At 44.9% G+C, this 27,752-nt stretch overlaps 1 protein-coding gene across 2 annotated transcripts in view; it reads left to right on the forward strand.

Annotated features, from left to right (window-relative positions):
- Positions 1 to 26,695, forward strand: part of EBF2 (EBF transcription factor 2) — a 132,550-nt gene extending 105,855 nt beyond the window's left edge. The window contains exons 8-16 of one of the 2 annotated variants that reach the window (XM_063175219.1): positions 64 to 181; positions 1,924 to 2,054; positions 2,943 to 3,069; positions 8,653 to 8,741; positions 11,095 to 11,160; positions 11,831 to 12,008; positions 14,214 to 14,399; positions 17,038 to 17,205; positions 24,373 to 26,695. In XM_063175219.1, the coding sequence (XP_063031289.1) occupies positions 64 to 181; positions 1,924 to 2,054; positions 2,943 to 3,069; positions 8,653 to 8,741; positions 11,095 to 11,160; positions 11,831 to 12,008; positions 14,214 to 14,399; positions 17,038 to 17,205; positions 24,373 to 24,404 (1,095 nt within the window). In that variant the 3' untranslated portion in view covers positions 24,405 to 26,695. The remainder of the gene's footprint in view (positions 1 to 63; positions 182 to 1,923; positions 2,055 to 2,942; positions 3,070 to 8,652; positions 8,742 to 11,094; positions 11,161 to 11,830; positions 12,009 to 14,213; positions 14,400 to 17,037; positions 17,206 to 24,372) is intronic. The other variant, XM_063175220.1, reaches the window with a different exon arrangement.
- The last annotated feature ends 1,057 nt before the right edge of the window (positions 26,696 to 27,752 follow it).

Below are 27,752 nucleotides of genomic sequence, written 5' to 3' on the forward strand. Positions count from 1 at the left end.
CAAGTTGAATTTCAAATAAATTGTTTACCTGGCTGTTTTCTCCTTCTCTTTCTAAATATCCAGGTGGTGCTATCGACAACAGTGAACGTGGATGGGCACGTGCTGGCAGTGTCTGACAACATGTTCGTGCACAACAACTCCAAGCACGGGCGGAGAGCAAGAAGACTCGACCCCTCAGAAGGTGGGACTTTTGTCTGCAGAGCAGAGCAGAAATTACCCATTCTTCCATTTCTGTTTGTTTTCAGGAGGGAAGGAGAGCTAAGGGGGAATTGCAGAGCCTCAGGGGGTTTGGGGAAGGCAGAGGCAGGAAAACAGTGTCTACTGCATGCAAAATATGATCCTCCTCACATCTAAGGGACTGACTCCCCATCCCCCTGCAATTTATTAATTAGTATGTACTGCAAAGATGAAAAACACAGAAACACTAAGTATTATCTAAATTTCAGCCCTCTCATTCAGCTGGGATAGATTTGATTTCAGGCAAATTAGGCAAGATGACATCTTAGTTAAACAGAGCCGTTCCAGCACAAGATGTGTATGAAAAAGTGTCACTGGTTCCCTTAAACAAACTGTGCACGGAGCCTAACGATGCGCAGAGGGAGCTGACACTAATTGATGTGAGTTTGTTTGGCTAAGCCAGACTCATGGCCAGCTCCAGGATGGGTTGGGGACTGTGTTCAAGCAATTACAAATTCTTGTATCTGTTAAGTTTCAAAACGTTCGGCCCCTCCTCTCCCTCTTCGTTCCCAAAACATTCCACCTCCCTCATGCAGACAGCGCTCAAAACCGACTGGAAAATGCTGGAAAGTGCTATCAGTGTCTGCTTTTCCCTCTCCTGCAGCCACTGAAAGTGAGAAGAGCTGGTGATGTTAGTAGAAAAGACAAGCAAGGATATTATTTCATTATAATGTTTTGCTGCCCCACTTCTTAACTGTGCCCTGTATCAACCTAAAAGAAGAATTAATGAACTGGAAGAAAATGATTGAATCAGTAAAGAATTCGGAGTGGTGTTAATTCTCCCCCAGCGGGCAGTGAAATGGTAGAAGGAAAATCCCAGGATTCCTAGCCTAGGAAGCCATCCAGTTTTTCCTTGACTGATTGGATGTGATTGACTGGCTGTTCAAAGGAGTCTCATGTTTTTGGAGCACTGCCAAAGTTCCCCTCCACCTCTGACCCTGTCAACATTGGGAATGGAGTGATGGATTGACTTTGGTTATGGCCTGGAAACCATATTGGGTTCCTGATGGGATGCATAGTCCATAGGCCTTGAGCATATGGAAGAGAGAAATAAAAAAAAAAAAAAAAGGCCCCATAAAATCAGGAAAATTATTAGAAATTATCTCCTGATATGAATTGGAGGAGACATTTGATATTCCCATATCTTCTTTCACCCATTGATAAATGTAATGAATGTGACTGTACCTTTTTTTCCAGAGGGTTTGTGTCTGTGGGATCATATGCTAATCAGTGGGTGTTATTTTGTTTTTTTTTAAGCAGCCTCTGCACAATCATTTAAGCATCTCATTTTTACACCCACTACAGTTGGCCTATTAGGCTTTAATGACACGATGTTAAGTGCCAGTAATGAATAGGCAAGTAATTAACACTTGCAAGGCAGAAAACACGAATTTATTTATTTATTTATTTCTCAGCATACTGGGTTTTGTGGAGTGGTGAGAAGCCTCACTGGGTGAATGGCTGGAAGGGACTTGTCCTAGGCCTCTGCTAGCAGTGGGAACTCAGGAATTCCCAGGTGTGGATGGGTGGAGCTGCTCTCCACCAGTGATGCCGGTTTTGCATCACTTGGGATGTTTGATACTTACAGGAACTGCTCCAGGGATTTACAGCCAGGCCTCAAAGCTGTTGGGAGGATGAAAACAGACACCTTCAAGAGCTGTTTTGATGGTTTTTTGTTCTGTGCAGCCACGCCCTGCATCAAAGCCATCAGCCCAAGCGAGGGCTGGACCACGGGGGGAGCCATGGTGATCATCATCGGGGACAACTTCTTCGATGGGCTGCAGGTGGTGTTTGGGACCATGCTGGTGTGGAGCGAGGTGGGTACAGCTGCCCCTGTGCTCCTGAGCTGGGGAGACGTCCCTTTTCTGAGGAGGAACGGGGTTAATTCCTGTTCCTGTTCCATGCTGTGAGGTGGGACACAGAAGCTTGTGTGAAGGGAGTTCATGGAATGTGTTTTCCTTTCTCTGTGATATTATTGAATGATACCCAGAATGGAACTGAACAATTCTAGGTGTCTATAAAATCAAAGACATTATTAGAAATTGTCTCCTGATATGAGCTGAAGGAGACATTTGATATTCCCACATCTTTTTATTACCTACTGATGAACTTAATGAATGCTACTCTACCAATTTTTCCGCAGGGTTTATTATTTAAACAGGTTTATTTACATAAGCAAAGGTTGAGGAATAAAGAAAGGGTTTAAGTTTGGGAAGGAGAAAAAAATCCATCTGGGCCCAGGAATAAGCCATCAATTAACCAATGGGCTTAACAGTACAAGTTTCTTGATGACAATTCATGCTAAAATGTGTGATCCTCTCCCTGGAAGCGAGGATCTAACCGAGGTGTATCCCTCTGCTGATCTATAGTGATAATTTTTTTAAAAAGATATTTTACTGAGGCCTGTGATGGTAGGACAAGGGGGAATGGTTTTAAAGTGAACAAGGGTAGAATTGGAAATGAGGATGACATTTTTTAGGGTAGGCTCTGGTACAGGTAGCCCAGAGAAGCTGTCACTGCTGCATCCCTGGAAGTGTGCAAGGTTGAACAGGACTTGGAGAAATCTGGGGTAGAGAAAGGTGTTCACTGGGGGTGGGACTGGACGGTCTTTAGGGGTCCTCCCAACCCAAACTTTTCTGTAATTTACTGGTGAAGTGAAAGGATAGAGCAGAGCCCTGATGGTGCTGTCGTGTTGCCGTTCCCAGCTGATCACACCTCACGCCATCCGCGTGCAGACGCCGCCCCGGCACATCCCCGGCGTGGTGGAGGTGACATTGTCCTACAAATCCAAACAGTTCTGCAAAGGAGCACCAGGCAGGTTCATTTACACAGGTGGGTGCCTGGGATTTGGGCTGCAGGAGCTGTGTCAGTGACTGGTATTGGTTTGAATTAATTAATTTGTTAATTAATTTACCCTGTTGCTTGTCCAAGGCCACTCTGGCAGTGGTGACACATGGGGGTGTAAGGAGGAGATTTCATAAGGCATTTTTACTCCACATTAATATTTTTCCCAACTGCTGTCACAACATGGGTCTGCCTACAGAATATACAACCAAATATTTACATTCAGCCTGATTATATTTGACCTTTTCTTTCTTTTTTATTTTTCTTTTTTTGGAAGGAGTCACACTAAGATTGTTTGAAACTATTGGAAAGATTAATATAAAAATTAGCTGCACATTTCAAGGGTAAATCTAACTGGCACAGTGAGGCTGTTGTGGGAGCTCACTGTGTCCTCTAATGTGTCTTAATGTTGGGCTTCTGCAAAGTGTGCTGTGCTGGCACTGCTGCACTTCTGGGGCTCTCAGTGCTTCCACTCCCAAGTGTTCTCACTCAGGGCTGCTGCAACCCAGCCATCAGCCTCCTCTCCTCACCAGAATGGGATGTGTGGACTCTTCCATAAGGTTCCCACATGGAAAACTTCCTGTAGGAGTGAGGCCAGCAGGGTTCTGTAGACATGGAACGATGTGCTGGGAAAAAGCCCAGACAAATGGCTCGCTGGAGGGGAATGGCAGTGGCTGAACCAACTTTAGCAGCTGAAGGAAGAGATGAAATACTGCAAATGAGAGAGAAAAGCCTGTTTTTAAATTACCACATAAGGAGCTGCAAGCTCACTGTGATGTCCTTGCTCGGCTTGGCTGGGAGAAGCTGGCTAACAATGAGGAATGGGAGCGATGGATTAGCCTGGAAAATAAAACTTTACTAGTGAAAATAACAAAAGGTGACAACCACAGTTTACAGAGGCAGATTCCATGGACTCGTGGGCAGGGCAAGCACAGCCAGGCATGGGGGCATCTGAGGGCAAAGGTCCCATCCCAAATGTGAACCCAGAACCTTATCAGCAAAGGGTCCTGATCCAACAGACATAAAGAACTGGAAAGCTGAGCCAATGTAGGACAGTCCTGACAGCATGCTGGCTCCCAGGGACCCACAGTTCCCACTGTCACCCAGCTAGGTGCCCCCACTCAGTCTGCTGTCCACCATGGGTCTGAGGTCAAAACCCTCTCTAAAAGCATCTGAGGTAAAAATCTTGACAGGGTGAGATCCCACAACCACACCCAAGCACTTGTTCCCTGCGTGTGCCTTCATCTGGTGAGGATACAGGTTGCACACACATCCCTGTTCTGAATTGCTTTCATTTCATCAGCTGCTCCTGGAATAAAAAGACATTTGCTCTCTGCTGCTAATCTTGCTGTAGCCTCATCTTCTGCTTTTAATATGACACAAATTCAAATTCTCTGCTGCTGTAAGTGGTTCTGTTATAGTTCCCTTGGCTTTAATAACACACCCGTTTATGCCAGCTGAGGGCACGTCTGTAGGCTTTCCTAGTTCAGCTTTGATCACAGCTCTGCATTTACTTTGTCACAGAGATGCTAACCTGGAAATGTGTATATCAGGGAGATTTGGAACATAATTTTCCTTGCTGAGCACAAATCCTCCAGGGGTTACCTTGTCAGAGCAAAGCAATATAAAATCATCTGTGGGAGAGGCTGAGCTCTAGGTTGTGCTGTATCAGCCTCTGTGCCAGGATCCAGAGATGGGAAGGTGCTGGTTTGCTAAATCTTGTAAGGAGACTGGAGCTCTTGTTTTCTGCTTGTGAGAGACAACATTTACAAGGATGCAGCGAGCTCCATAAATTGGAAGAGTGAGTTCCCTTGGACAGAAAAAGCTGAGGTGACAGAGCATTTCCTGCTGTCACTGCTTTAGCCTGTGAAAGGCATGGGGAAACAGAGAATTCCAGGATCTGAGGGGGCTGACAGGAAAACCAGAGGGAGACCTTTCATCAGGGTCTGTAGTGACAGGACAAGGAGTAATGTGTTCAAACTGAAAGAGGGGAAATTTAGGTGAGATTTGCTGAAGAAATTCCTCCCAGTGGAGTGGTGAGGACCTGGCACAGGTTGCCCAGAGAAGCTGCGCCTGCCCCCTCCCTGGGAGTGTCCAATGCCAGGTTGGACAGGCTTGGAGCATCCAGGACAAGTGGAAGGTGTGACTGCCCATGGCAGCAGGGTAGAACAAGAGGATTTTTAAGGTCCCTTCCAACCCAAACCATTCCATGATTCAAACTTGGGTGTCGCAGGTGCCTTTTCTCTGTTAACACCTTAAAGGTTGGGCAGCCCACTGCAAAAACTGCTCTCCTGCTGCCACAGCTTTATGGGTTCAGGATATTTCTAGAGATATGCAGACTTTGATTCTCCTGTTTTCCCTGTGCTGTGCTTTGTGGGGTGAGTCCAAGGTGAGCTGCAGAGTTGTGCTGAGGCCCTTGTGTCACAGCGGTCACAAGGGTTGCAGGATGAAGAGAGAGACGAGAATCTTGACCTCATGTTCAGAAGGCTGGATTTATTATTTTATGATATATATTACATTATGACTATACTAAAAGGAATAGAAGGAAAGTTCTCAGAAGCTAGCTAAGCTAAGAATAGAGAGAGAATGAATAAACAAAGGGCTGTGTCTCAGCAGAGAGCGAGACCTAGCTCTGCCTTGAGTGGTCAGTAAATCCAAACATCCACCCGAGACCAATCACACATCCACCTGTTGCATTCCCCAGCAGCAGATAACCATTGTTTACCTTTTGTTGCTGAGGCCACAGCTTCTCAGAAGGGGGAAAAATCCTAAAGAAAGGATTTTTATGAGAAGATGTCGGTGACACCCTTGGACATGGCCCTTTCCCAGATCTGCCAGGGTGAGACCAGCAGAGGCTGCTCCACTCAGGGTCGATCTGCACCCTCCTCCTGCAGCATGTGATGTGCTGGGATGGGTGGTGGGACAGTGACCCCTCCCAGTGCCTGCACTGCTGGCAGGGTGTCACAGCCAGGCCCTGCAGACAGGGCCAGATGCAGCCACGGGCCATGGAAGAACCTGCTCAGCTGTGAGAATTCTCCTTCCCCTCCTATCCCAGCAAGTCAGAATACGTGTTTAAGGTAAAAAAAAACAGTTTTTGAGGGGTAAAGAACATCAAAGAAGGGGCATTGTCCAGACTCTGAGCCTCACATAAACAAAGTCAGGTAGTTGGTGACACATTTAGATCCATCCTTACTCTTATACAACAAATCTGTTAAAACAGTTTTGCTAGGGGGAGGTTTACAGGCTCACTGATAATTTAGCTTATTCCCTAGATGGCTTCTCTTTTTGTGCGTAAATTATCTCATGCCATGCCCAGTTTTTTAAACTGTTTTGGGAAGTTAAAGAGACCCCTTAAGCCTGAAACTCTGGATTTGAGGTTTGCCAATGGGATTTTGGACTTGAGTCCATTTTCTGAGGGGTTTCATGTCAGACATCTGATTTCTAGGAAACAATGAACAGCCTGCTTGTGTGTCAGACCCCTTTATGGTCTCTGAATCCATGAACCCCAAAGAATTTGGACATAATTCCAGCATATTTCTATGTAATACACAGATAAATCACTCCTGACCCAGCAGCTCTTTCCTCAGTGGAAGCAGAATTGTTGGGAAGCCGCTTAAACTTGCTGGTGGATTCTTCATCTTTGGCCTCCACTTGGGAAGGTGCAATTTACTCCTCCAAATACTTGGTACTGGTTTTTCACAGGATTTCACAACAGAGATATTGTTGTTCCATTAATGAGTAAAACCAGTAGTGGGCAATTTTGTTGCAGGCTGTACAGAAAACCTTTGTGCTGAAAGACATAATGTACACATTGATTCAGGATGGCTGAGCCCTGTGAACAATTCAGCATTGTTGGGAAATGATTTGCTGCTGTTGATCTGTCAGGATGGAACTGTCCATGTCAATCCATTGGAAAAATGTTTGTTGAATAATAGCCAGCTTCTTCTTCCTGAATTAGCATTTTGCATATTCCCACTAGCTATTTTTAGTAACTTTATATATATTTGAATCCCTGTATATTTCACATGTTTGAATTTCTATGTATTTCTTTAGCTTTAGCTATATCACTTAAATGAATAGATTTGTGATCAAGAAGAGAAATGCCACATAATGATGAGAGAATTGGCCTCTAATTCTCAGGATTATTGGCAAAATAGCCCACCCCCCAAAAACTCATCTTCCCAAATGGGATGTAGATTCTGTGGCTGTTGAAATGTGTATTATTAAACTCCTTGAGCAAACCAGAATGGCTCCCAGTGGAGAGCAAAGACATTCTAAGTATAGCCAAGACTAAATTCTCAGGTCTGGGTTTTCTCTGCTCAATTCCCACTTGATTATCTCCTGTAATATTTAAACTTCATGCCATGCCATAATTATTTAATAAAAAGTAAATATAAAATGTATCTCAGTGGAGAATGTGACCTTTTACCTTCATGAAGTTACACCAAAGGCAGACAGGGACAAACAGGGAACAGGGATAAACAGGGAACCTGGATCAGTGTAAAAGTCTGTCTCTTCTGGGGCTCCTGTGTTCTCCTGTGAGGTGCTCAGGATACTTTGGATCATTCAGTAAGAACCATCAGCATCTCTTGTAATCAGGAGTTTTCAGCTGTGCCAGTGCCAGTTATTTTTAAAAAGGATTTTTTTCCCCTCCCAAAAGAACCACAAATGGTACAGGAAGGTCTAAGCCAGCACTGACTGAGGGTAGTGCTAAAGGACTTACATATGTTACTTATTAAATGTGTCATGGAATTCTTCACAGAATCCTCAGCATGAATGTGTCATTTGTACTAAATGTGCATTCTGAAGAATGAGGGAATTCAAAGAAAATCATCCCTGTAACTGTGCTGGTGCTCAGCGGCACTGCTGAGGTGTTGGAGGCAGAGCCTGAGCACACAGAATGCTGCAAGCTGACTTTTGGGTTCTGCATCAATTTAAACTGGAGTTTGAACAATCAGAAATCCCAGTATTATTGCTGCTGTTTCCTAGCAGAGACTATGAAAGTGTCTGAAGTTTTCTGAAATCATCAGCGATGCCAGTAGGGCTCTGCCAGCTATTGCTAACTGAGGATCTGGGTCAAAATATCCTGGTTTATCCACCAGAGATTAAGATCATTACAGGGAAGTGGCAGCGTATGCAGAACACACAAGTGGGGAAGGGAATGTGTCTAATGAATAGCTGTGCCCTACTTCAGGACTGCAGAACATCGGGGGCGTGTGTGGAATGTGTTTATTAGAGGAGCAAACAGGGCTGTCTGATTTCTGGCTCTGCAACCAGCAGGAGAAGACCTGTTCTAGTGTGTATTTGTCTCATAATTTGCTTTATTGCTGTCATGGTTTTGTCCAGAGTGAAACATTAATCTTTAAAGGCGTATTTTGTGACAATGCTGCTGCATCCTGCAAATTATTCATTCAGCCCTTGATAGAGGATGAGAAGGCAGCCAGGGAGGTAGGAGCAGTTTTAAGTGCAGAAGTCATGATTTCTTTGTTGCCCTGTTGAGACAGAACCTTATAAAAATACATGTTTAGATACAGTGATATAATGTGGTGGGGTTTGATGTTTTCCTTCCAGCTTTAAATGAACCTACCATAGATTACGGCTTCCAAAGACTGCAGAAGGTCATCCCAAGACATCCTGGGGACCCCGAAAGATTAGCTAAGGTAAAATAATTTTAAGCATTTCATTTAGCCCACCAAATGTGTTTTTTCACTTCTAATTCATAAAAGAAACACAATTCCATCTTAAATTACAATCACATCAGAATTCACCAATTAGTTGTAAAACTGGCAAGAATGGGACTGGGTAGAACCCACAGTGATTTTTATATGTTAGAGTTCAAACGGTTTCTGTGTAATTTTGCTGCTAAACTGAATTCAGTGAACGTTCCCCGTTCATTGTCCTTGTGCTCTGCCCTATCCCTGGTGGCACATCCCTGAGCCCAAAGGCTGTGTCCATGCAAAGGGATGCACTGAACCCTACACACGTTTGTGTGTCCATGTGAAGGGATGCAATGAATCCTAAACATGTTCATGTGTACATGCAAGGGATGCACTGAATCCTACACACGTTTATGAGTCCATGTAAAGGGATGTGCTGAATCCTACACGTTTGTGTGTCCCTGCAAAGGGATGCAATGAATCCTAAACATGTTCATGTGTCCATGCAAGGGATGCACTGAATCCCACACACGTTTGTGGGTCCATGTGAAGGGATGCGCTGAACCCTACACACATCCATGAGTCCATGCAAAGGGATGTGCTGAATCCTGCACGTTTGTGTGTCCATGCAAAGGGATGCACTGAATCCTACACACGTTCATGTGTCCATGCAAAGGGATGCACTGAATCCTACACATGTTTATGAGTCCATGTAAAGGGATGTGCTGAATCCTACACACGTTTGTGTGTCCATGCAAAGGGATGCACTGAACCCTACACACGTTTGTGGGTCCATGTGAAGGGATGTGCTGAATTCTACACACGTTTGTGAGTCCACGCAAAGGGATGTGCTGAATCCCACACACGTTTGTGTGTCCATGTGAAGGGATGCAATGAATCCTAAACATGTTCATGTGTCCATGCAAGGGATGCACTGAATCCTACACATATTAATGAATCCATGTAAAGGGATGCACTGAACCCTACACATGTTTGTGAGTCCATGCAAAGGGATGCACTGAATCCTACACACGTTTGTGGGTCCATGTGAAGGGATGTGCTGAATCCTACACACATCCATGAGTCCATGCAAAGGGATGCACTGAACCCTACACATGTTGTGAGTCCATGCAAAGGGATGCACTGAATCCCACACACGTTCATGTGTCCATGCAAAGGGATGCACTGAATCCTGCACACGTTTGTGAGTCCATGCAAAGGGATGCACTGAATCCTACACACATCCATGAGTCCATGTAAAGGGATGCACTGAATCCCACACATGTTTGTGAGTCCATGTAAAGGGATGCACTGAATCCTACACACATTTGTGAGTCCATGTAAAGGGATGCACTGAATCCTGCACACGTTCATGAGTCCATGTAAAGGGATGCACTGAATCCCACACATGTTTGTGAGTCCATGCAAAGGGATGCACTGAATCCCACACACGTTCACGTGTCCATGCCAAGGTATCCATTGAAGTCCCCGGGGGAGCGGGCTGGTCTGGGGTTTGTCTCCGTTTCTGGCGCTGCTGAGGTGCAGCGGGTTCAGGACTCTGGAGAGCTCCGGGTCACGGAGCAGCCCCGCGCTCGGCACGGCCGCGCCAGGGATCGGCTCCCGCTGGCCCCGAAGGGACTCGTGCTTTGGGGGGCTGCTCTGACCCGCTGGGAGGGCTTAAATCCCTCAGGGACCTGGCAAATAACACCTGAACACAGCACCTGAACGCACCCGGGCTTCAGAGTAACCACACGCAAATACTGGAGTCACTTGAGAGAATACTTGCTCGTGGTTTAGTTATTTATCTATTCTATTCTATTCTATTCTATTCTATTCTATTCTATTCTATTCTATTCTATTCTATTCTATTCTATTCTATTCTATTCTATTCTATTCTATTCTATTCTATTCTATTCTATTCTATTCTATTCCATTCCATTCCATTCCATTCGTCTATTTATTGTATTTATTTATTTTAGGCTAGTCTATTCTGTCTTATTTAATTTACTATTTTATTTATTTTCCCGTTCCATTTTATTTTACCATTTTATTGTGTTTATTGCAATTAGTTATTTGTTTGCATTTTATTCATTGCATATTAATTTAATTAATTGCGTTTTGTATTTATTTTTATTTTCTTATTTATTTTTATTGTTATTTATATACTTTTATTTAATAATTGTAATTTTTATTTGTTATATACTTATTTTTATTGTTCTTTTATTTATATATTTTTATTTCATTTATTATATATTTAATTTTTTTTTAATTTTCTTTATTTATTATATATTTATTTTACTTCATTTTATTGACCAGAGCTTGCCTTTACAACACCTCTTTCCCTGTGCCCCCACAGGAGATGCTGCTGAAAAGAGCTGCTGACCTGGTCGAGGCCCTGTATGGGACGCCCCACAACAACCAGGTCAGGCTGCCGGGGGTGGGGGTGCAGCCGGCCCCGGGGGGGACCTGGGGGTTCCTGGGAAGTTCCCAGGAGGTTCCCAGGGGGTTCCCTTGAGGTTCCTGTGGGGTTCCTGGGGGGTTCCTGAGGGATTCCTGAGGGGTTCCTGGGGAGTTCCTGAGCGGTTCCTGGGGGGTTCCTGAGGGGTTCCTGAGGGGTTCCTGGGGGGTTCCTGGAGGGTTCCTGGAGGGTTCCCAGGAGGTTCCTGTGGGGTTCCCGAGGGGTTCCCAGGAGGTTCCTGAGGGGTTCCTGAGGGGTTCCTGGGGGGTTCCCGAGGGGTTTCCAGGAGGTTCCCAAGAGGTTCCTGAGGGGTTCCTGGGTGGTTCCTGGGGGGTTCCTGGGAAGTTCCCAGGAGGTTCCCAGGGGGTTCCCAGGAGGTTCCTGGGGGGTTCCCGAGGGGTTCCCAGGAGGTTCCCAAGAGGTTCCTGAGGGGTTCCTGAGGGGTTCCTGAGGGGTTCCTGGGGGGTTCCTGGGAGGTTCCTAAGGGGTTCCTGGGGGGTTCCTGGGGGGTTCCTGGGAAGTTCCCAGGAGGTTCCCGGGGGTTCCCAGGAGGTTCCCGGGGGTTCCCAGGAGGTTCCCGGGGGTTCCCGTTGCCCCGTTCCTGCCTGAGCCGTGCCCCGCTGTTTCCTTGCAGGAGCTGATCCTGAAGCGCGCGGCCGACATCGCCGAGGCGCTGTACAGCGTGCCCCGCAACCCCGCGCAGATCCCCGCGCTGCCCAGCTCCCCTGCCCACAGCTCCATGATGGGCATCAACTCCTACGGCAGCCAGCTGGGCGTCAGCATCTCCGAGTCAGCGCAGGGCAACAACCAGGGTGAGCCCCGGAGCGTTCCTGGAGCTGGAAACCCCAGCCCAGTCTCCTTCCCAATCGCTTTTCCCGGATCTGATTTCCAACCTCTCCTTCCCAATCTCTTTTCCCAGATCTGATTGCCAACCTCTCCCTGTGCCCAGTGGTGCCTTTAACTCTGGGCATTGCTGGCTGGGGGTCTGTGCACAGATCCCCAGCAGGATGGGGCTGCTGTGGGACGCCTCTTGAGCCGTTTTATTTTCCAGCATCAGCCTCATTCCATGGTTATGACAATGGGAAGATGCCAGCAGCTCACATCCCAGGCAGCAGACAAAGAACTTGATGCTAAAACTCACTTTAAAAGCTTTTTGGCCAATCACACAAAGCAAAAGCACATTGACAGTAGTTCTATCAACCACTATAAACACAGATACCTGTGGTCAAAACAATGCTTGCTTCTCTGTGCATTGTAAGACTTAAGGTACAATGCAAAGAGCTCCATTTTTAAGCTTAGAACTTCCTAAAACCTCACCAGATAAACTTTTCTGTAGCTTAGGGAGTAAGTCTAGACAAGTGTTAGTACCCAGACCGTTGTTCTATTTGTCTTTACTTTTCTACTTTTTACATAATTTTTCTGCTGACCAATCTTATGGATACTGCTTAGCTCCAATCACAGTTCTGCTGTCTCTGAGGCCTGCCTTTTGCAGCTTTCCCAAAACCCTCTGATTTTATGGATTCCCACAATTCCCCCTCTTGGTTCACCTAAAAAGAAGCTTTCCCAAAACCCTCTGATTTTATAGATTCCCACACTGGGCATCCCAAAGGGTGGTACTGCCCCTGTGTCTTATTTGAAATAATTTTTGATTACTTTCAAAACCAACTTGCCCCTGAATTCCCTCCCTGTCCCCCTTAAAATATCAATTTTTTTATTATATCTCTGTTTTCACAAATAGCAATGGCAGCAGCTGGAAAAAAACCTCACACAGAGGTGGGAAATGATCCTCTTTTTTTTGTTTTTAAGGTAGCTGCTTCAGTATTAATTTTACCAACATTCACATGTTGTATGTATTACACTTAGTCCAGATACACTATTGATTGTGAGGAAAACAACCCATAAAACAATGTATCAACACTGAAAGAATTTTCTTGAAAGAACTTTCATTGAAAGAATTATCAACTTTTCTGCATCCTGAGCGTTTTGATTTTATCACACACGGTCTGTGGTTGATCTTAATAATTGGCTGTGTTCAACACTCTAAGGCAGCAAACTCAGGTCGTTTAAAGTTAATTTTCTATCTGTCCAGTTAAAATGCATCATGAAGATAATTTTGCTCATTTTTTTCAAGGTCTTACCAGCCCTGAATTAGAACCTCTTAATGTAAATGAGCAGAAATTACCTGACTTGATATACCTAAATATTATATCTAAACAGTGACTACTCTTAATGTAATTATTGTATCAATCTCTTTAATGAAAGCTTTTTCTATGGAAAGACCCTTTATACAGCTGGAATACTGATTTTGTCCTTTTATGCTGGTAGCTATCATTTTAAGCTCTCTTTTTGGAGTAAAAAAAGGCTAGATTTTGTCTCTCAAATATTTGATAGCATTTTGTAATACAACAAAAGTGGGTTTTTCTTATCCAGTTTATTCTTTCTCCCACTTAGAGGAAATTAAAAATTAAACTACAAACTTTATACAGGTTATCATTTCCCCTTAGTAATGTACTTGCTCTATCTGCAATTTATCTGTAATTTAACAATTCAACAATAATTTGAAGAGTAAAACCTCTCCCATTCAATGGTAGAAAATCCCATATATTATAAATTCTACCCCAGGTAAATATAAGCACATACACTGTGGTCCAGGTTTTGAATAAATTAATAAATCAAATTTGATTGGGAAAATGTACATTGGATCACTTCAAAAAGTTGGTTCAGAACCTTAACTGCTGGAAAAACCACTGAATTTATTGGTGTTGCCAAAACCTTTTAAATAATCTGGGTTTCAATGGCATCTATTAAAGCGGCGGATGTGCAGGAGGGAGTTTTAAGCCACGGAGGGGTTCTGAAACATGCTTCATTTCCAGGTTACACCAGGAAAAACCACTGAATTTATTGTGTTGCCTGAACCTTTTAAATAATCTGGGTTTCAATGGCATCTGTGAAAGCAGGGGGTGTGCAGGAGGGAGCTTTAAGCCGCTCAGGCGTTCTGAAACGTGCTTTATTTACAGGTTACATCCGTAACACCAGCAGCATCTCCCCCCGGGGCTACTCGTCCAGCTCCACCCCGCAGCAGTCCAGCTACAGCACGTCCAGCAGCAGCATGAACGGCTACAGCAACGTGCCCATGGGCAACCTGGGCGTGCCCGGCTCGCCCGGCTTCATCAACGGCTCCCCGAGCGGCTCGCCCTACGGATGTACGGCCCCGGCACCCGGAAAGGGGTGCCCTGCCCCAGAGACCCCAGGGGGAGCAGGGAACGCAGCCAAAGGGGCCCCCAATGACCCAGAGACCCCAAAAGGAGCAGGGAACACAGCCAAAGGGACCCCCAATGACCCAGAGACCCCAAAGGGATCAGGGCACACAGCCAAAGGGAACCCAAATGACTCAGAGACCCCAAAGGGACCAGAACCCACAGCCAAAGGGAACCCAAATGACCCAGAGATGCCAAAGGGACCAGAACCCACAGCCAAAGAGACCCCCAATGACCCAGAGACCCCAAAAGGAGCAGGGAACGCAGCCAAAGGGACCCCCAGAGACCCCAAAAGGAGCAGGGAACGCAGCCAAAGGGACACCCAATGACCCAGAGACCCCAGGGGGAGCAGGGAACACAGCCAAAGGGACCCCCAATGACCCAGAGACCCCAAAAGGAGCAGGGAACACAGCCAAAGGGACCCCCAATGACCCACAGACCCCAAAAGGAGCAGGGAACGCAGCCAAAGGGACCCCAAATGACCCAGAGACCCCAAAGGGACCAGAACACACAGCCAAAGGGACCCCCAATGACCCAGAGACCCCAAAAGGAGCAGGGAACGCAGCCAAAGGGAACCCAAATGACCCAGAGACCCCAAAGGGACCAGAACCCACAGCCAAAGGGACCCCCAATGACCCAGAGATGCCAAAGGGACCAGAACCCACAGCCAAAGGGACCCCCAATGACCCAGAGACGCCAAAAGGAGCAGGGAACACAGCCAAAGGGACCCCCAATGACCCAGAGACCCCAAAGGGACCAGAACACACAGCCAAAGGGACCCCCAATGACCCAGAGACCCCAAAGGGATCAGGGCACACAGCCAAAGGGAACCCAAATGACCCAGAGACCCCAAAGGGACCAGAACACACAGCCAAAGGGACCCCAAATGACCCAGAGACCCCAAAAGGAGCAGGGAAGCCAGCCAAAGGGAACCCAAATGACCCAGAGACCCCAAAGGGACCAGAACCCACAGCCAAAGGGAACCCAAATGACCTAGAGATGCCAAAGGGACCAGAACCCACAGCCAAAGGGACCCCCAATGACCCAGAGACCCCAAAAGGAGCAGGGAACACAGCCAAAGGGACCCCCAATGACCCAGAGACCCCAGGGGGAGCAGGGCACACAGTCAAAGGGACCCCCTCTGCCACAGAAACCCCAAATGGATCAGGGCACATGCAGCCAAATGCTCTCTTTGGAGTTGGGTGTCTTAGGTCCCAATGAGAAAAAGCTCCCATTTTCTGAGCGTTGAATTTTATTTTCCTCCTTTTTTTTATCCTTATTCAGATTCCTGAGTGGCGAAGCCACTGTGGGAAATGAGGTGCAATTTGCAGCTTTATTAAGGGAGTAGCCACTGCTTTTAGCACAGAGACTTGGCAAATCCTGGGTAAAAAACACTCTGAAATAATCTTGATGAGTTTGAAAGCATTATCAATACCTGAGAGCTGAATTGGGGATTAATTTCCTGTGAAACCATATTAACTTCATAACCAGAAATATAACATATAATAGAATTAATCTCTCAATTTCTGCTTGTTTTACTATGAACAGCCACTTTTCCTTCCATACCTTGATAACCCTTTGTCTAGGGAATGTGCCAAAAACAACAACAACAAAAAATGTATACACCACCAGCTATGGTGTAAGTAAATAATTATATATATGTTATATATGTATATTTATATAAACAGGATGAAGAGCTAAACTTCTTTTTCTTCTTCTTCTTCTTCTTCTTCTTCTTCTTCTTCTTCTTCTTCTTCTTTTCTTCTTCTTCTTCTTCTTCTTCTTCTTCTTCTTCTTCTTCTTCTTCTTCTTCTTCTTCTTCTTCTAATAATAATAATAATAATAATAATAATAATAATAATAATAATAATAATAATAATAATAATAATAATAATAATAATAATAATAATAATAATAATAATAATAATTATTATTATTATTATTATTATTATTATTATTATTATTATTATTATTATCCCCTCTTCTGGAGCTTTCCATAAGGAAAGGACCAGGTCTCTCTTGTGTTACTGTGCTTTCAAACTAATACTACCAAGAGACCTGGGAATTCACAGGAAATATTGTTATTTATTCCTCCTTTTGCTGAGGAATGGCTGATATTGTTCTGGAAGCTCAGCAAACAGTTCCTGGACAAGTTATTGGACATAGAAAGGGGCTCTTTTATTGCAAGGCACTTCCTTAAAAAGTAGCCAATTTAGAATAAAATCTAAGCAGCAGCTTGAAACCAAGGAAAATTAATTTTTTAAAAACTGGAGAAGACTCGGGATTTGCCAACCTTTCCAAATTCCAAGGACACTGAGTGGACAGGACATTACAGTTCCTATTGACTGTTTTTCCCTTGAAGATTTTTGATTTTCTGGCACCCTCATCCCTAATTTTGAAATAATTAAGCACTGTTTTTTCTGAACTATTCAGTTTAAGTCCCTCTCTACTTCAGACTTACTCTAATTTTACTCACTGAGAGAATGTGACCTCCTTTGAGGGGTAAAACACGGAATCACACAATGGATTCTTGAAACAGTTTTACCGATTTTCTGACAAGAAATTCCTTTCCTCCCTTTGGCAGTGATGTCTTCAAGTCCAACAGTCGGCTCCTCCAGCACTTCTTCCATCCTCCCGTTCTCCTCCTCGGTGTTCCCTGCAGTCAAACAGAAGAGTGCCTTTGCTCCTGTCATCAGACCCCAGGGCTCCCCCTCCCCTGCCTGCTCCAGCGGCAACGGGAACGGCTTCAGAGGTGAGCAAAGCGCTCCTGTTCACCCATACCACAGTGGGATGTGCTCCTGTTCACCCATACCACAGTGGGATGGGCTCCTGTTCACTCATACCAAAATGGGATGGGCTCCTGTTCATTCCCATCAGTGGGATGGGCTCCTGTTCACCCATACCAAAGTGGGATGTGCTCCTGTTCACTCATACCAAAGTGGGATGGGCTCCTGTTCACTCATACCAAAGTGAGTTGGGCTCCTGTTCACCCATCCCAAAGTGGGATGGGCTCCTGTTCATTCCCACCACAGTGGGATGTGCTCCTGCTCATTCCCATCAGTGGGGTGAGCTCCTGTTCACTCATCCCAAAGTGGGATGGGCTCCTGTTCACTCATACCAAAGTGGGATGTGCTCCTGTTCACCCATACCAAAGTGGGATGGGCTCCTGCTCATTCCCATCAGTGGGGTGGGCTCCTGTTCACTCATCCCAAAGTGGGATGGGCTCCTGTTCATTCCCACCACAGTGGGATGGGCTCCTGCTCATTCCCATCAGTGGGGTGGGCTCCTGTTCACTCATCCCAAAGTGGGATGGGCTCCTGTTCACTCATCCCAAAGTGGGATGGGCTCCTGTTCACTTATCCCAAAGTCCCAAAGTGGAATGGGCTCCTGTTCACTCATACCAAAGTGGGATGGGCTCCTGCTCATTCATACCAAAGTGGGATGGGCTCCTGCTCATTCCCACCACAGTGGGATGTGCTCCTGTTCATTCCCATCACAGTGGGATGTGCTCCTGTTCATTCACACCAAAGTTTCCATTGGGAAAACCACCCAAGTGCCACCAGCCACCACCGAGTGCCACCAGCCACCACTGAGTGCCACCAGGCACCACCCTGAGTGCCACCAGGCACCACTGAGTGCCACCAGGTGCCACCCTGAGTGCCATCACGTGGCTACCACAGGGCTCAGGAGTGAAAACCTGCCCCAGCCCAGCTGTATTAGAGGATCAATCCAAACTTTTGGCTTTAGAGCAAGGGCCAGGCACTGATTTTCACAGGAAGGTTCTGACCCAATGAGTTTCAACCCCAGAATGGTTTGGGCTGGGAAAGGACCTTAAAGATCCAGTTCCAACCCCCAGCACAGGCAGGGACACCTTTCCCTGGAATATAGGGGAATATCAGCTCTTTTGTGGGGAATGACTTCTCCTCAGGCTTGGGGGAGCTGTTAAACAGAGCAGAGTTAATCCCCAGCTCTGTCCAGAACACAAACCTGCTGCAAGGTTTAGGCTCAGCCCGGGAATTGAGCCCCACAGCCCATTTACAGCCCTTTTAAAGGTGATCTGTGAAACAAATGTAAGCAGTAAGATAAGAATGGAAACCTGTACCGAATTCTTGCTTTTAACAGGCTGGGGGGGGTGTGTGCAGCACATAAATATGCTCCAAGTCTCCATAAAAAATGCCTTTATTGGGCCTGGGAAGTCATCTGGCTCCTTCAGACTTCACTGGAGATAGCCTAGGAAACACAGCTCTGGGAACTGAGCCGTGCCAAGAGCCAGTGGTAATTCCAAATGAGCCCCACAAACAGCACCTGTTTGGCTGGGTGTGATAGAAACCCTTAGCTGGGCCACAGGAACTTGCAGAAAGTGTGATTATTGTGTGTAATAAGGAAATTCTAAGTGTGCTGAACAAAAACAGTAACATTTTTAAGAGCTAACTCAGGGAATTCTGGAACAGCTTCTTCCCCTGCCTCAATTACAAGAAAATCCACTCTTTCCTAAGGTAATTTTCTTCTCATGAATGGCTAGATCCATTGATCTCACCATGTGAATGCACAGATTTAAGTCTGCTTTAAACTTGTCTAACTGTTATGTAAAGAAGGCCTAAATATTAAGCCTAAATACTAAGGAGTTACCTGAGGTGGTGCTAAACACAGATCAGAGAGAAAACCACTCAGGCTGCTTCTGGGAGACAGAAAAAGGACAGATTAAGAAATTACTGAAATATTTAAATTAATAATTTTCCTTAAGGTAACACTCAATGCTCTGCTTAGAAAGAGTTTATCTCTCTTTCAACCTATAAAGAAATAAAGTACTGGAGATCAGCTGGTGCCATCCATGCCATTTGGTGTTCACAACGTATTTTATCCAGTCTATAAATCAGTAATCAATGAGAGATTCTAAAAATTGAGCTTTAATATTAAATATAACAAAATCTCAAAGCTAAAACCTGACATCCATCCATTTCTCCTCACCAAAGTCCAGTCCTGAGCTGGTCAGGATTAATCTATGAGTTAAGGTTGTGAATAATTGCTGAATTAGCAAAATCAGAGATAAATAGATACAGACTTTATTAACGACATCCCTTTCTTTGTGGGATTTCTACCTGTACATCAACACAAACATAATTATACTCATAAATTTAAGTATCCAATAAAGCAGGACTGCTCAGTGACACAGCAAGCAGAAACAAGGTTTGTTACACCAGGTCTTGGTAACTATTGAACTCTTTCAGCCATGGATGCAAATTCCAACTGAAATATTTAAATTGATGCAAGCTGGGGAGCACATGCTTTGGAAAAGATCCAGGTACACACAGCCTGATATCCAAATTAACGTTCCCACAGTGCTGACAGACAGATGTGGCCAAAAAGTCAACAGGAGGCTCCCAAAGAGGCTTCTTGCCTGGACTGAGGCAGTGGGAGATGGATAATGCCCTCTGCCATGCCCCCCCTGGGGCTGGAAACCAGGGATAGGTGTGCTGGGCATGGAATTTAGGATTTATTTACTTATTTATCAAACTTAGGTATCCAAAAATGCTGCTGGAGAGAGAATAGCAAAAGCACAGGGCAAGCAGTGAATATGTGCAGGCCCCTTTCCAAAGCCCATTAACGCTGAATTTCACCACCCATAACATGTGGAAAACATCTCCTCCATATATCATAATAATAGATATATTATAGAATTATATATCTACATTTAGAGGATGATAGTCTTCTTCTCTTTCTCTATCTCCTTCTATCTTCTTTGTCTTCTTCTTTTTCTTCTTTGTCATCTTCTCCTCCTCCTCCTCCTCCTCCTCCTCCTCCTCCTCCTCCTCCTCCTTCTCCTTCTCCTTCATCATCTTCTTCTTCTTCTTCATCTTCTTCTTCATCTTCATCTCCTTCACCAGCCCCTCAGAGCATGCCACTCTCCTTACAGGCAGCAATGAAAATCTAGATTAGAGCTTCCATAAACATTAACCACATCAGTATTTAAGCCTGGATTAAAACCAATCTAAGCAGGAGCAGTTGTGCAATCTTCATCCTCAGATTTGCATTCCCATTATTCCAGCAGTTTACAGGGAGTGTTTTTTCCCCATGACTGTATTTTAGGAGGATTTGCTCCCTGTGAGGGAGGGAAGGAGCTTGGGTGGAATTCCCAGAGCAGCTGTGGCTGCCCCATCCCTGGGAATGCCCAAGGCCAGGCTGGAGCAGCCTGGGACAGTGGGAGGTGTTCCTGCATGGCAGGGGCTGGATGAGAGCTGCTGTAATGTCCCTCCTAACCCAAACCATTCCATGATCCTGGAGTTCAGCACTAATTCCCTTCCCAGTTCTCACGTTTGAATTGCAGCGAGTCCTTTTCCACTCCAAGACAGTTTTCCAAAGGCCACTTGTACTCACCAGGCTTGTGATCATTATTAATTACACCCATTAAAGGTGCCTATCACCAGATCATCTGGGTGCTACCCATCTTTGATTATTTATTTATAAAAAAATTCCCCAACCTTGTGACAATTTTAATCAAGTGTTTCAGTTGATAATTGCAAGCTGTCAAGGTTAATACAATAAGGCTCATCTCTAATTCTTTTTCCATTTCCCTCCAAGAGAAAAAAAAAAGACCCTCTGGGATAATGACTGGTGGTTGCTATATTCCCAACTCATCAGGGAGTGTCCTGCATTGAACCACCTTTATTGAAAAGTTACATCGATTCAATATATAGTAATACAGGCAAAAATAATTACAGCTTTGCTAGCAGTGTAAGACCTTAATCCAAACCTCCCAAACATTCAATAAAAAGCGATCCAGGCTGGGAATAGGCTTTTGACAGTGCAGCCCCAACGGGGAGTGGAGGTGGGGTGGAAATGGGCAGAGCAGGGTATGTGAAAAGAGAGAGAAGCTGAGAGATGAGCTGGGGAAAACCAGGTGAGAATTCCAGCCAATATTCCTGCACCAACTCATTCTTTGTTGCAGGAGGAGGTGAGGCTGAGAATGAAATGCCAGTGACACATATCAGGCTTTGCTTGTATTTTCTGTGTCAGAGAATTTGCTATATCAGATTGTGGAATCACAAAATCCCAGGATCATTTGGGAGGGACATCAAAACCCATCCAGTCCCACTCCCTGCCAGGGCAAGGACACCTTCCACTGTCCCAGGCTGCTCCAAGCCCCATCCAACCTGGCCTTGGACACTTCCAGGGATGGAGAAGCCACAGCTTCTCTGGAAACCTGTCCATTCCAATACATACATTATTTATTATTAATATCTCTAATCCTACAGTAAAAAATGGGCTTTCATTTAAAGCGAAGCAACTTCCCAAAATGATGCATCTACAAGTTTTCTCAAAATATCTTTGAAGAGACATGGCAGAAACTCAGGTTTTAGCTTTGCTTTGCTTTGCTGGAAATTTTCCTTGATTAAAAAAAGCAAAAATACTGTCAATAAAAATAGCATCACAAAACAGCTTTTATGCCATTATGGACTGTTTCTCTTGGGAGCAGAGCTGAAGCTACACTGGCACCAGCTCCTGAATGGCTGAAATTAGGCTGTGCTCAGCTGCTCCAGGGGTGCAGCCCCTGTGCCCAGACATCCCACAGCCAGGAAAGGTTGTCCTGGATGGGGACAAGCCAGGCACTGTCTGTGCAGGTGCTCCTTTACTTGCTTCAGGCAAAGACCCAGGCAGGACACCTCAGACAAACCCTCTAAACTCCTGCAGGCAGCCTGGGTGATTCTGCCCGGAGCAGGGCACGAGGATCTGCTCCCCTGGGACACCTGTGGGATGGTGAAGCAAAGTGAAAATTTTCCAGAATTTTCTATTTTTTTCAGAAATCCATTTTAATTTAGGTGAAGTGTACATTTTTGAGTTGAGTCTGTGGTTAGAACCCATAGTTATTTAGCCAGACTGCAAGGCCTAAGCTCAGTGAAGGACAGAGATAAAGGGGGGGAGACAGAAGATGAAAGAGAGAGACAGGGATTGCTGTAAGGGCAAGTCAGCCTGACCCCGGAATTCTTTCTGATAAAAAGGAACTAGAGGTAAATGTCACACAAAAGCCATAAAAATGAATATGTATGAACCTATTGTGAAACTGTATGCATATGTATTTGAGAGAGAGATGAGAGACCTGTAGTTCTCAGAGGCACACATGCCTTTTTTGAGGAGAGCAATCTCCGCATGCGTCCAGCGCTGTAACTAACAGACCACGCTTTACAACTTCCACAGAGTTGTGGGGTTTTCTTCTTTTCTCTGCAAAACAATGGAGCCAGCACAGAGGGCACGAGCTCACCTCCTCCTCCAGCCCAGCAGAGCCTGGAGCAGGGCACAAATCCAAGGCTAAATGAAGTTTTCCTTTCTAGGGACAGAGAGGCAGGCGTGGGGTCAATAGCCAGCTCTCCATGTCACTCTGGGACACCTCCAGCAGGATGAGTTTTGGGGTTTGGGGGTGAGGAGAAGGAATGGAGTAGCATCCTTGGCGTCATCATAAAATCTCTCTTCTAATGCACTCACACATATCCCAAAAACAGGCATGAAAGTGTTTACCTGTTTTATTTAGGATTGAAAATACGAAGCAAATTCCAAAGCAATTACAAAAGGTATCTGTTTGACTTCAGGCTGTTGAGTTTCACTTTCCCTTTCAGCTATCTGCTAAAATTGGCAAGGACTTTAGCCCCAGTCAGTAAGAAAATATGAAAATATTTATTTTCCTATTGTATTAAATCACAGACCGTATCCACAGTTGTTTAAAAACACAGCTCCAGTAACAGACTTGTGTTAGCTGAGGAACTTGCCCAAAGCACTTTTTTAAACCCTCTCAAGGAAAGGGTGAAATGAATTCTCAGTGGGCCGGGCCTTTAAACACACCAATAATTCCCCAAATTGCAGTGAACACAAATCTTTGCAGGACTAGGACCCTGCACTGCAGCGAGGCCCCTTTGAAAAAGTGACTGACTCATTTGTTATATAAATACATCCAAACTCAGCTTACCCCCCAAACCTCGGGAGCAGCACTGGTCCCAGGCAGCTCCAAAACTGCTGCTGGTGACTACAGGAGCTTCAATTAAAGGCAGGAGGGTGACTAATAATTAATTTACTAATAATTAATAAGCCCAGTGCTCTGGGAGGGTGCCAGGTAGGGCTGCAGTGACTCAGACACTGGGGGAAGCACAGTGAGGAAGTGAGGTCGTTTCCACTGGAACCAGACTGGCAAACCCAGGGCTTGGAATTCCCTGGTTTGATCTTGTCAGAAGCACTGGGGAGCTCCCTTTGCTTCCACACCTCTCCCTGCTCCCAGCCCTTCCAAGCTGAGTGGGTAGGGAGCACAGACCCTGCTCTCAGTTTTGGGTTTTGAGGATGGTTTTGAGTGTTCAGCTTGAGAAGTCTGAATTTGGGGACGGTTCCGAGCAATGTCCACCTCCAAGGACTTCTCTCCAGAGATAAGAACCCAAAAATGGGAAGGTTTTTCTGCAATTCACACGCATGAATTGAATTAATCCTCTCCCTTTTTCATCCATTTAATAACCCTGGTGGGCCTGGGCTTTTCACAGAATCAGAAAACCATGGAGTGGTTTGGGAAGGGCCTGAAATCCCACCCAGAGCCACCCCAGCTCCCACTGTCCCAGGGGGCTCCAGCCTGGCCTTGGGCACTGCCAGGGATCCAGGGGCAGCCACAGCTCCCTGGGAATTCCATCCCAGCCCATCCCCACCCTCACAGGACAAAACTGATTCCTTTGTACCCTGGAGCAGCCCTTTGCCCATTGCCTGTGTCACAGTCAGTCCTCACAGATCTCACCGCAGCACCAAAAGATTTACAGACACAAAAACTCTAATGTGACCTCAGATCAGGCCCTTCCTGTGATTCCTGACTGCTCACAGGACGGTGAAGGGCTCAAATAGATTTTGTTCCATAACATTTTGTCACAATTTCATCTTTTTCACTTTTCTTTTTCAGCCATGACTGGTCTTGTCATTCCCCCGATGTAAGGAAGGGGCAGCTTTGCAGCTCTCCCTCCCTCTTCCTTTTTTCCTCCTTTTTTTTTCATTTTTCTTTTACAGCACAAAACTACTTATTGTGATGGACCACTAAAAAGAAAAAAATAGCACTAAAAGCTCTTTTTTGGGGAAAAGCCAGGCCCGGGGAAAAAAAGGAACATTTTTTATGGATTGGACGAGATAGAAGTCTGCATCTTTTACCTGTTTCATATTTCTGACACAACCACATCAACTCCTCAAACATTGGGAACGAAGAATCAGCAAGAGCCAGGATGAACAAGAGTTGGCAGAATGGAATTAGAAATGCAAAGTCTTTCCTGGAAGACACGAAAACCTTCCTAAGATTTGTAAAATATTCAAAGGAAAAAAGGAAATTGGCAAAATGATTCAAGGTTGATATTTTGGATACAATTTGTTTTACTTTGTAGGGGTAAAAAAGTTGAAGTTTCTATTTTCTATGGAGCCTTTCAGATATCGATTTAGTTTATGCAGAAAAACAATTCAACAAAACAGGGTACCAGCATGAAAGAATTTCTAGGACAAACTGACATGAATGATGGAACTTTGGTGTATGTGTGTATTTGCTTATAGTTTAACCTCTTTAAAAAATGTAAGATGTTTTACAATTATTTAAATAAATAAACTTGTAACTTATTGTATGTAGAGGTAGAAATTAAACCCTGTTTTGGATTTTTTCCTCCAGTTGTACAATGAAGACAGATGATGCAAAAATGTAGTGATAACTTTGAGATATATTATTACTGCTGCAATTGCTCCTCACTTCCCCCCACCCCTTACTGAATTCATGTGCAAGGATGTATAGGATTCTTTCTGATTAACAAAACCCTCAGAAACGTTTCCCTACATTGTGGTAAACAGCTCATGTAGGAGTTTTTTCACCCTCCTCATCTTTCCCCTCTTTCCATTTTTTGCTTCAATTAAAATATTCAGGTACTAAGATTAACTGCTAAGTCTCAAAGACCCAGCTGATGAGTGAGTGGCACTTAGGGATTTGAATGAATCGGATTTTTCATGAGGTACTGAGTTTATTTTATAGATTCAATGTATGAATTAGGAGGGGAAGGGTTCTCTGGGGTTTTCCATGTAGTTAGAACACCTTAAGTTCAGTTATGCTTCATATTAAGGGTGCATTTATAAAGGGTGAACATGTATTTGAATGATTTATGCACTTTTATCCTGAGTCATTAAAAATGGTAAGTATTTGCCACTTATATATTGAAGTCATAGAGGTAATCAATCGCTCTGAGTTTTTCTGCATTTTAGCCTAAAAAAAGAGTTCAGTTCTCCTTTGCATCTCCTCTCCTGAAATTGGAAGGTGAGGACAAGTCTGATAAAATAAATAATGAATTATCTAACTAAACCAGAGAACACTCAAAAGAATTTGGTTGTTGGAAAGCCATTTTTAGTGGGGGGAAAAATAAAATCAGCTACACTCCAGAGACCCCTCTAAAATCCACACAATGGCTGCATGGACAGTTGTTCCTATGGAAACATCTTGATGTTAAACCCTAAATAAGGCCCCAGGATCTGAACTTGTCCATTTGCCAGTAGTTTAATGGATGGGTAAGGAAAATTGTGGGTTTGGTGATCTTTAGGGATGGTAGAAGTTGAGCTGGGCTTGGGATGGTGAAACTGGGACAACTCACATGGCTGAGCTCTTCTGGGGCTGTTGTGGAGCTAACTGGGATTAGGGAGAGCCAAAAATCCTCTCCAGGTCCACAGCTGGGTGATGATGGGAGGCTGAGGGGGATGATCTTAAAGGTCTCTTCCAACCTAGAAATTCTGTGATTCTGTGATTCTAAATTCCAGTTAAATCAGCAAGACTTTGGAATCACTGCTTTACTGACACAGGTATGTCAATCCATAGGTATGGTCCCTGAGCTTTTACCTGGACTCAGACACTTGGTGCTTGGAGTGATTAAGAGTGGTGAAATACAGGAATCATCCACCCAGGGAGGTGGTGGAGTCTCCATCCCTCAATGTGTTTAAAAAAAGACTGGATGTGGCACTTGGTGCCATGATCTAGTTGAGGTGTTAGAACATCACTTGGACTCAATGATCTGAAAGCTCTCCTCCAACCTAGAAATTCTGTGATTCTGTGATTCTAAATTCTAAAAATTCCAGTTATGCTGAAGGGCAGGGTTTGGGAGAGCAGGGCAGGGAACCAGAAAATCCTGGAATGATGGGGTGGGAAGGGACCTTAGAGCCCATCCAGTGCCAGCCCTGCCATGGCAGGGACACCTCCACTGTCCCAGGTGCTCCCAGCCTGGCCTTGGGCACTGCCAGGGATGGAACAACTCTTCCAAGGATGGCACCGGGTGCCCCAGGTTCACTTTCCTGGCGCAGTGCACAGTTCAGCCCATGGGATAAATCCATTCCCTGCACGTGGAGTTCTGCAGGAGATCTCAGAGGGGCTGGAGACACCAACTGGGCTGCTCTGGCCATCCCTAAAGGAAGTCCCACTTGTTGGGAAGGAGTTTTGTGTTCCTGACTGTGCTGGGAGCTTTGGCAGGGTCTTCATTTGGCGCCTTCTCAATGTCATTGAGTCCCATTTTGAAAAGGTAGAGGTGGGTTGATCTCTTCTAAAACTCAAGGCCCAATTTATACCAGTAAAAATGACAATTTAAGGAGAGATTTGGTGGGAATAATGTGGGCTTAAGAAACATGGATATAATTAATATTTCACAGTCGGAGTATTGAAACTGAGTTCCACAAACAATGAAATGAAATAAATCCCTGTTAGTTACAGCTGCAGGCTGGTTGTCCTTTGGGGTTCTCTGTGTGTCCCTCGTGCCACCAAGGAGGTCAATCAGCACCCCTGAAACCAAGTGAGTTCTGAAATATCAAAGGATCAGAGATGTTAAAAGTTCTGGAGTTGTCAGTGTATCTCTGATAACAACAGGGTGCAGGGTCTGACCTGGGTGTTCCAAACAGCAAAACAGCAACAACAAAACCCCCCAAATATTTCATATATTCATAGGTAGTGATATCCCAGCAGGGCAAAGTAGGAAGTCCAAATTCATGTTTGGAATTATGCATTTATCCAGGGATAAAAATGGATTAAGGACTGGAGGAGTTGGGATTAAAACTTCCATAATTTTCAGTCAAAACACATTGAGTTCTAATTCCAAAAATTATGTTACCAGGCTCATTCTATCAAATCCCTTCCTCCATTCCCACAAAACCCCAAACAGCTCCGAAGCATGAAGATTCTGAATATTCCCCCTGCCCTTCTCTGTACAGCCTACTTCTAAAATTGATCATCAAATACACTCAATATTCTGTCTGGCAAATATTCCAGATCAATGGGAATTTCTA

The sequence above is a fragment of the Melospiza melodia genome, chromosome 23 (genome assembly GCF_035770615.1).
Source record: "Melospiza melodia melodia isolate bMelMel2 chromosome 23, bMelMel2.pri, whole genome shotgun sequence".
Classification (NCBI taxonomy): domain Eukaryota; kingdom Metazoa; phylum Chordata; class Aves; order Passeriformes; family Passerellidae; genus Melospiza; species Melospiza melodia.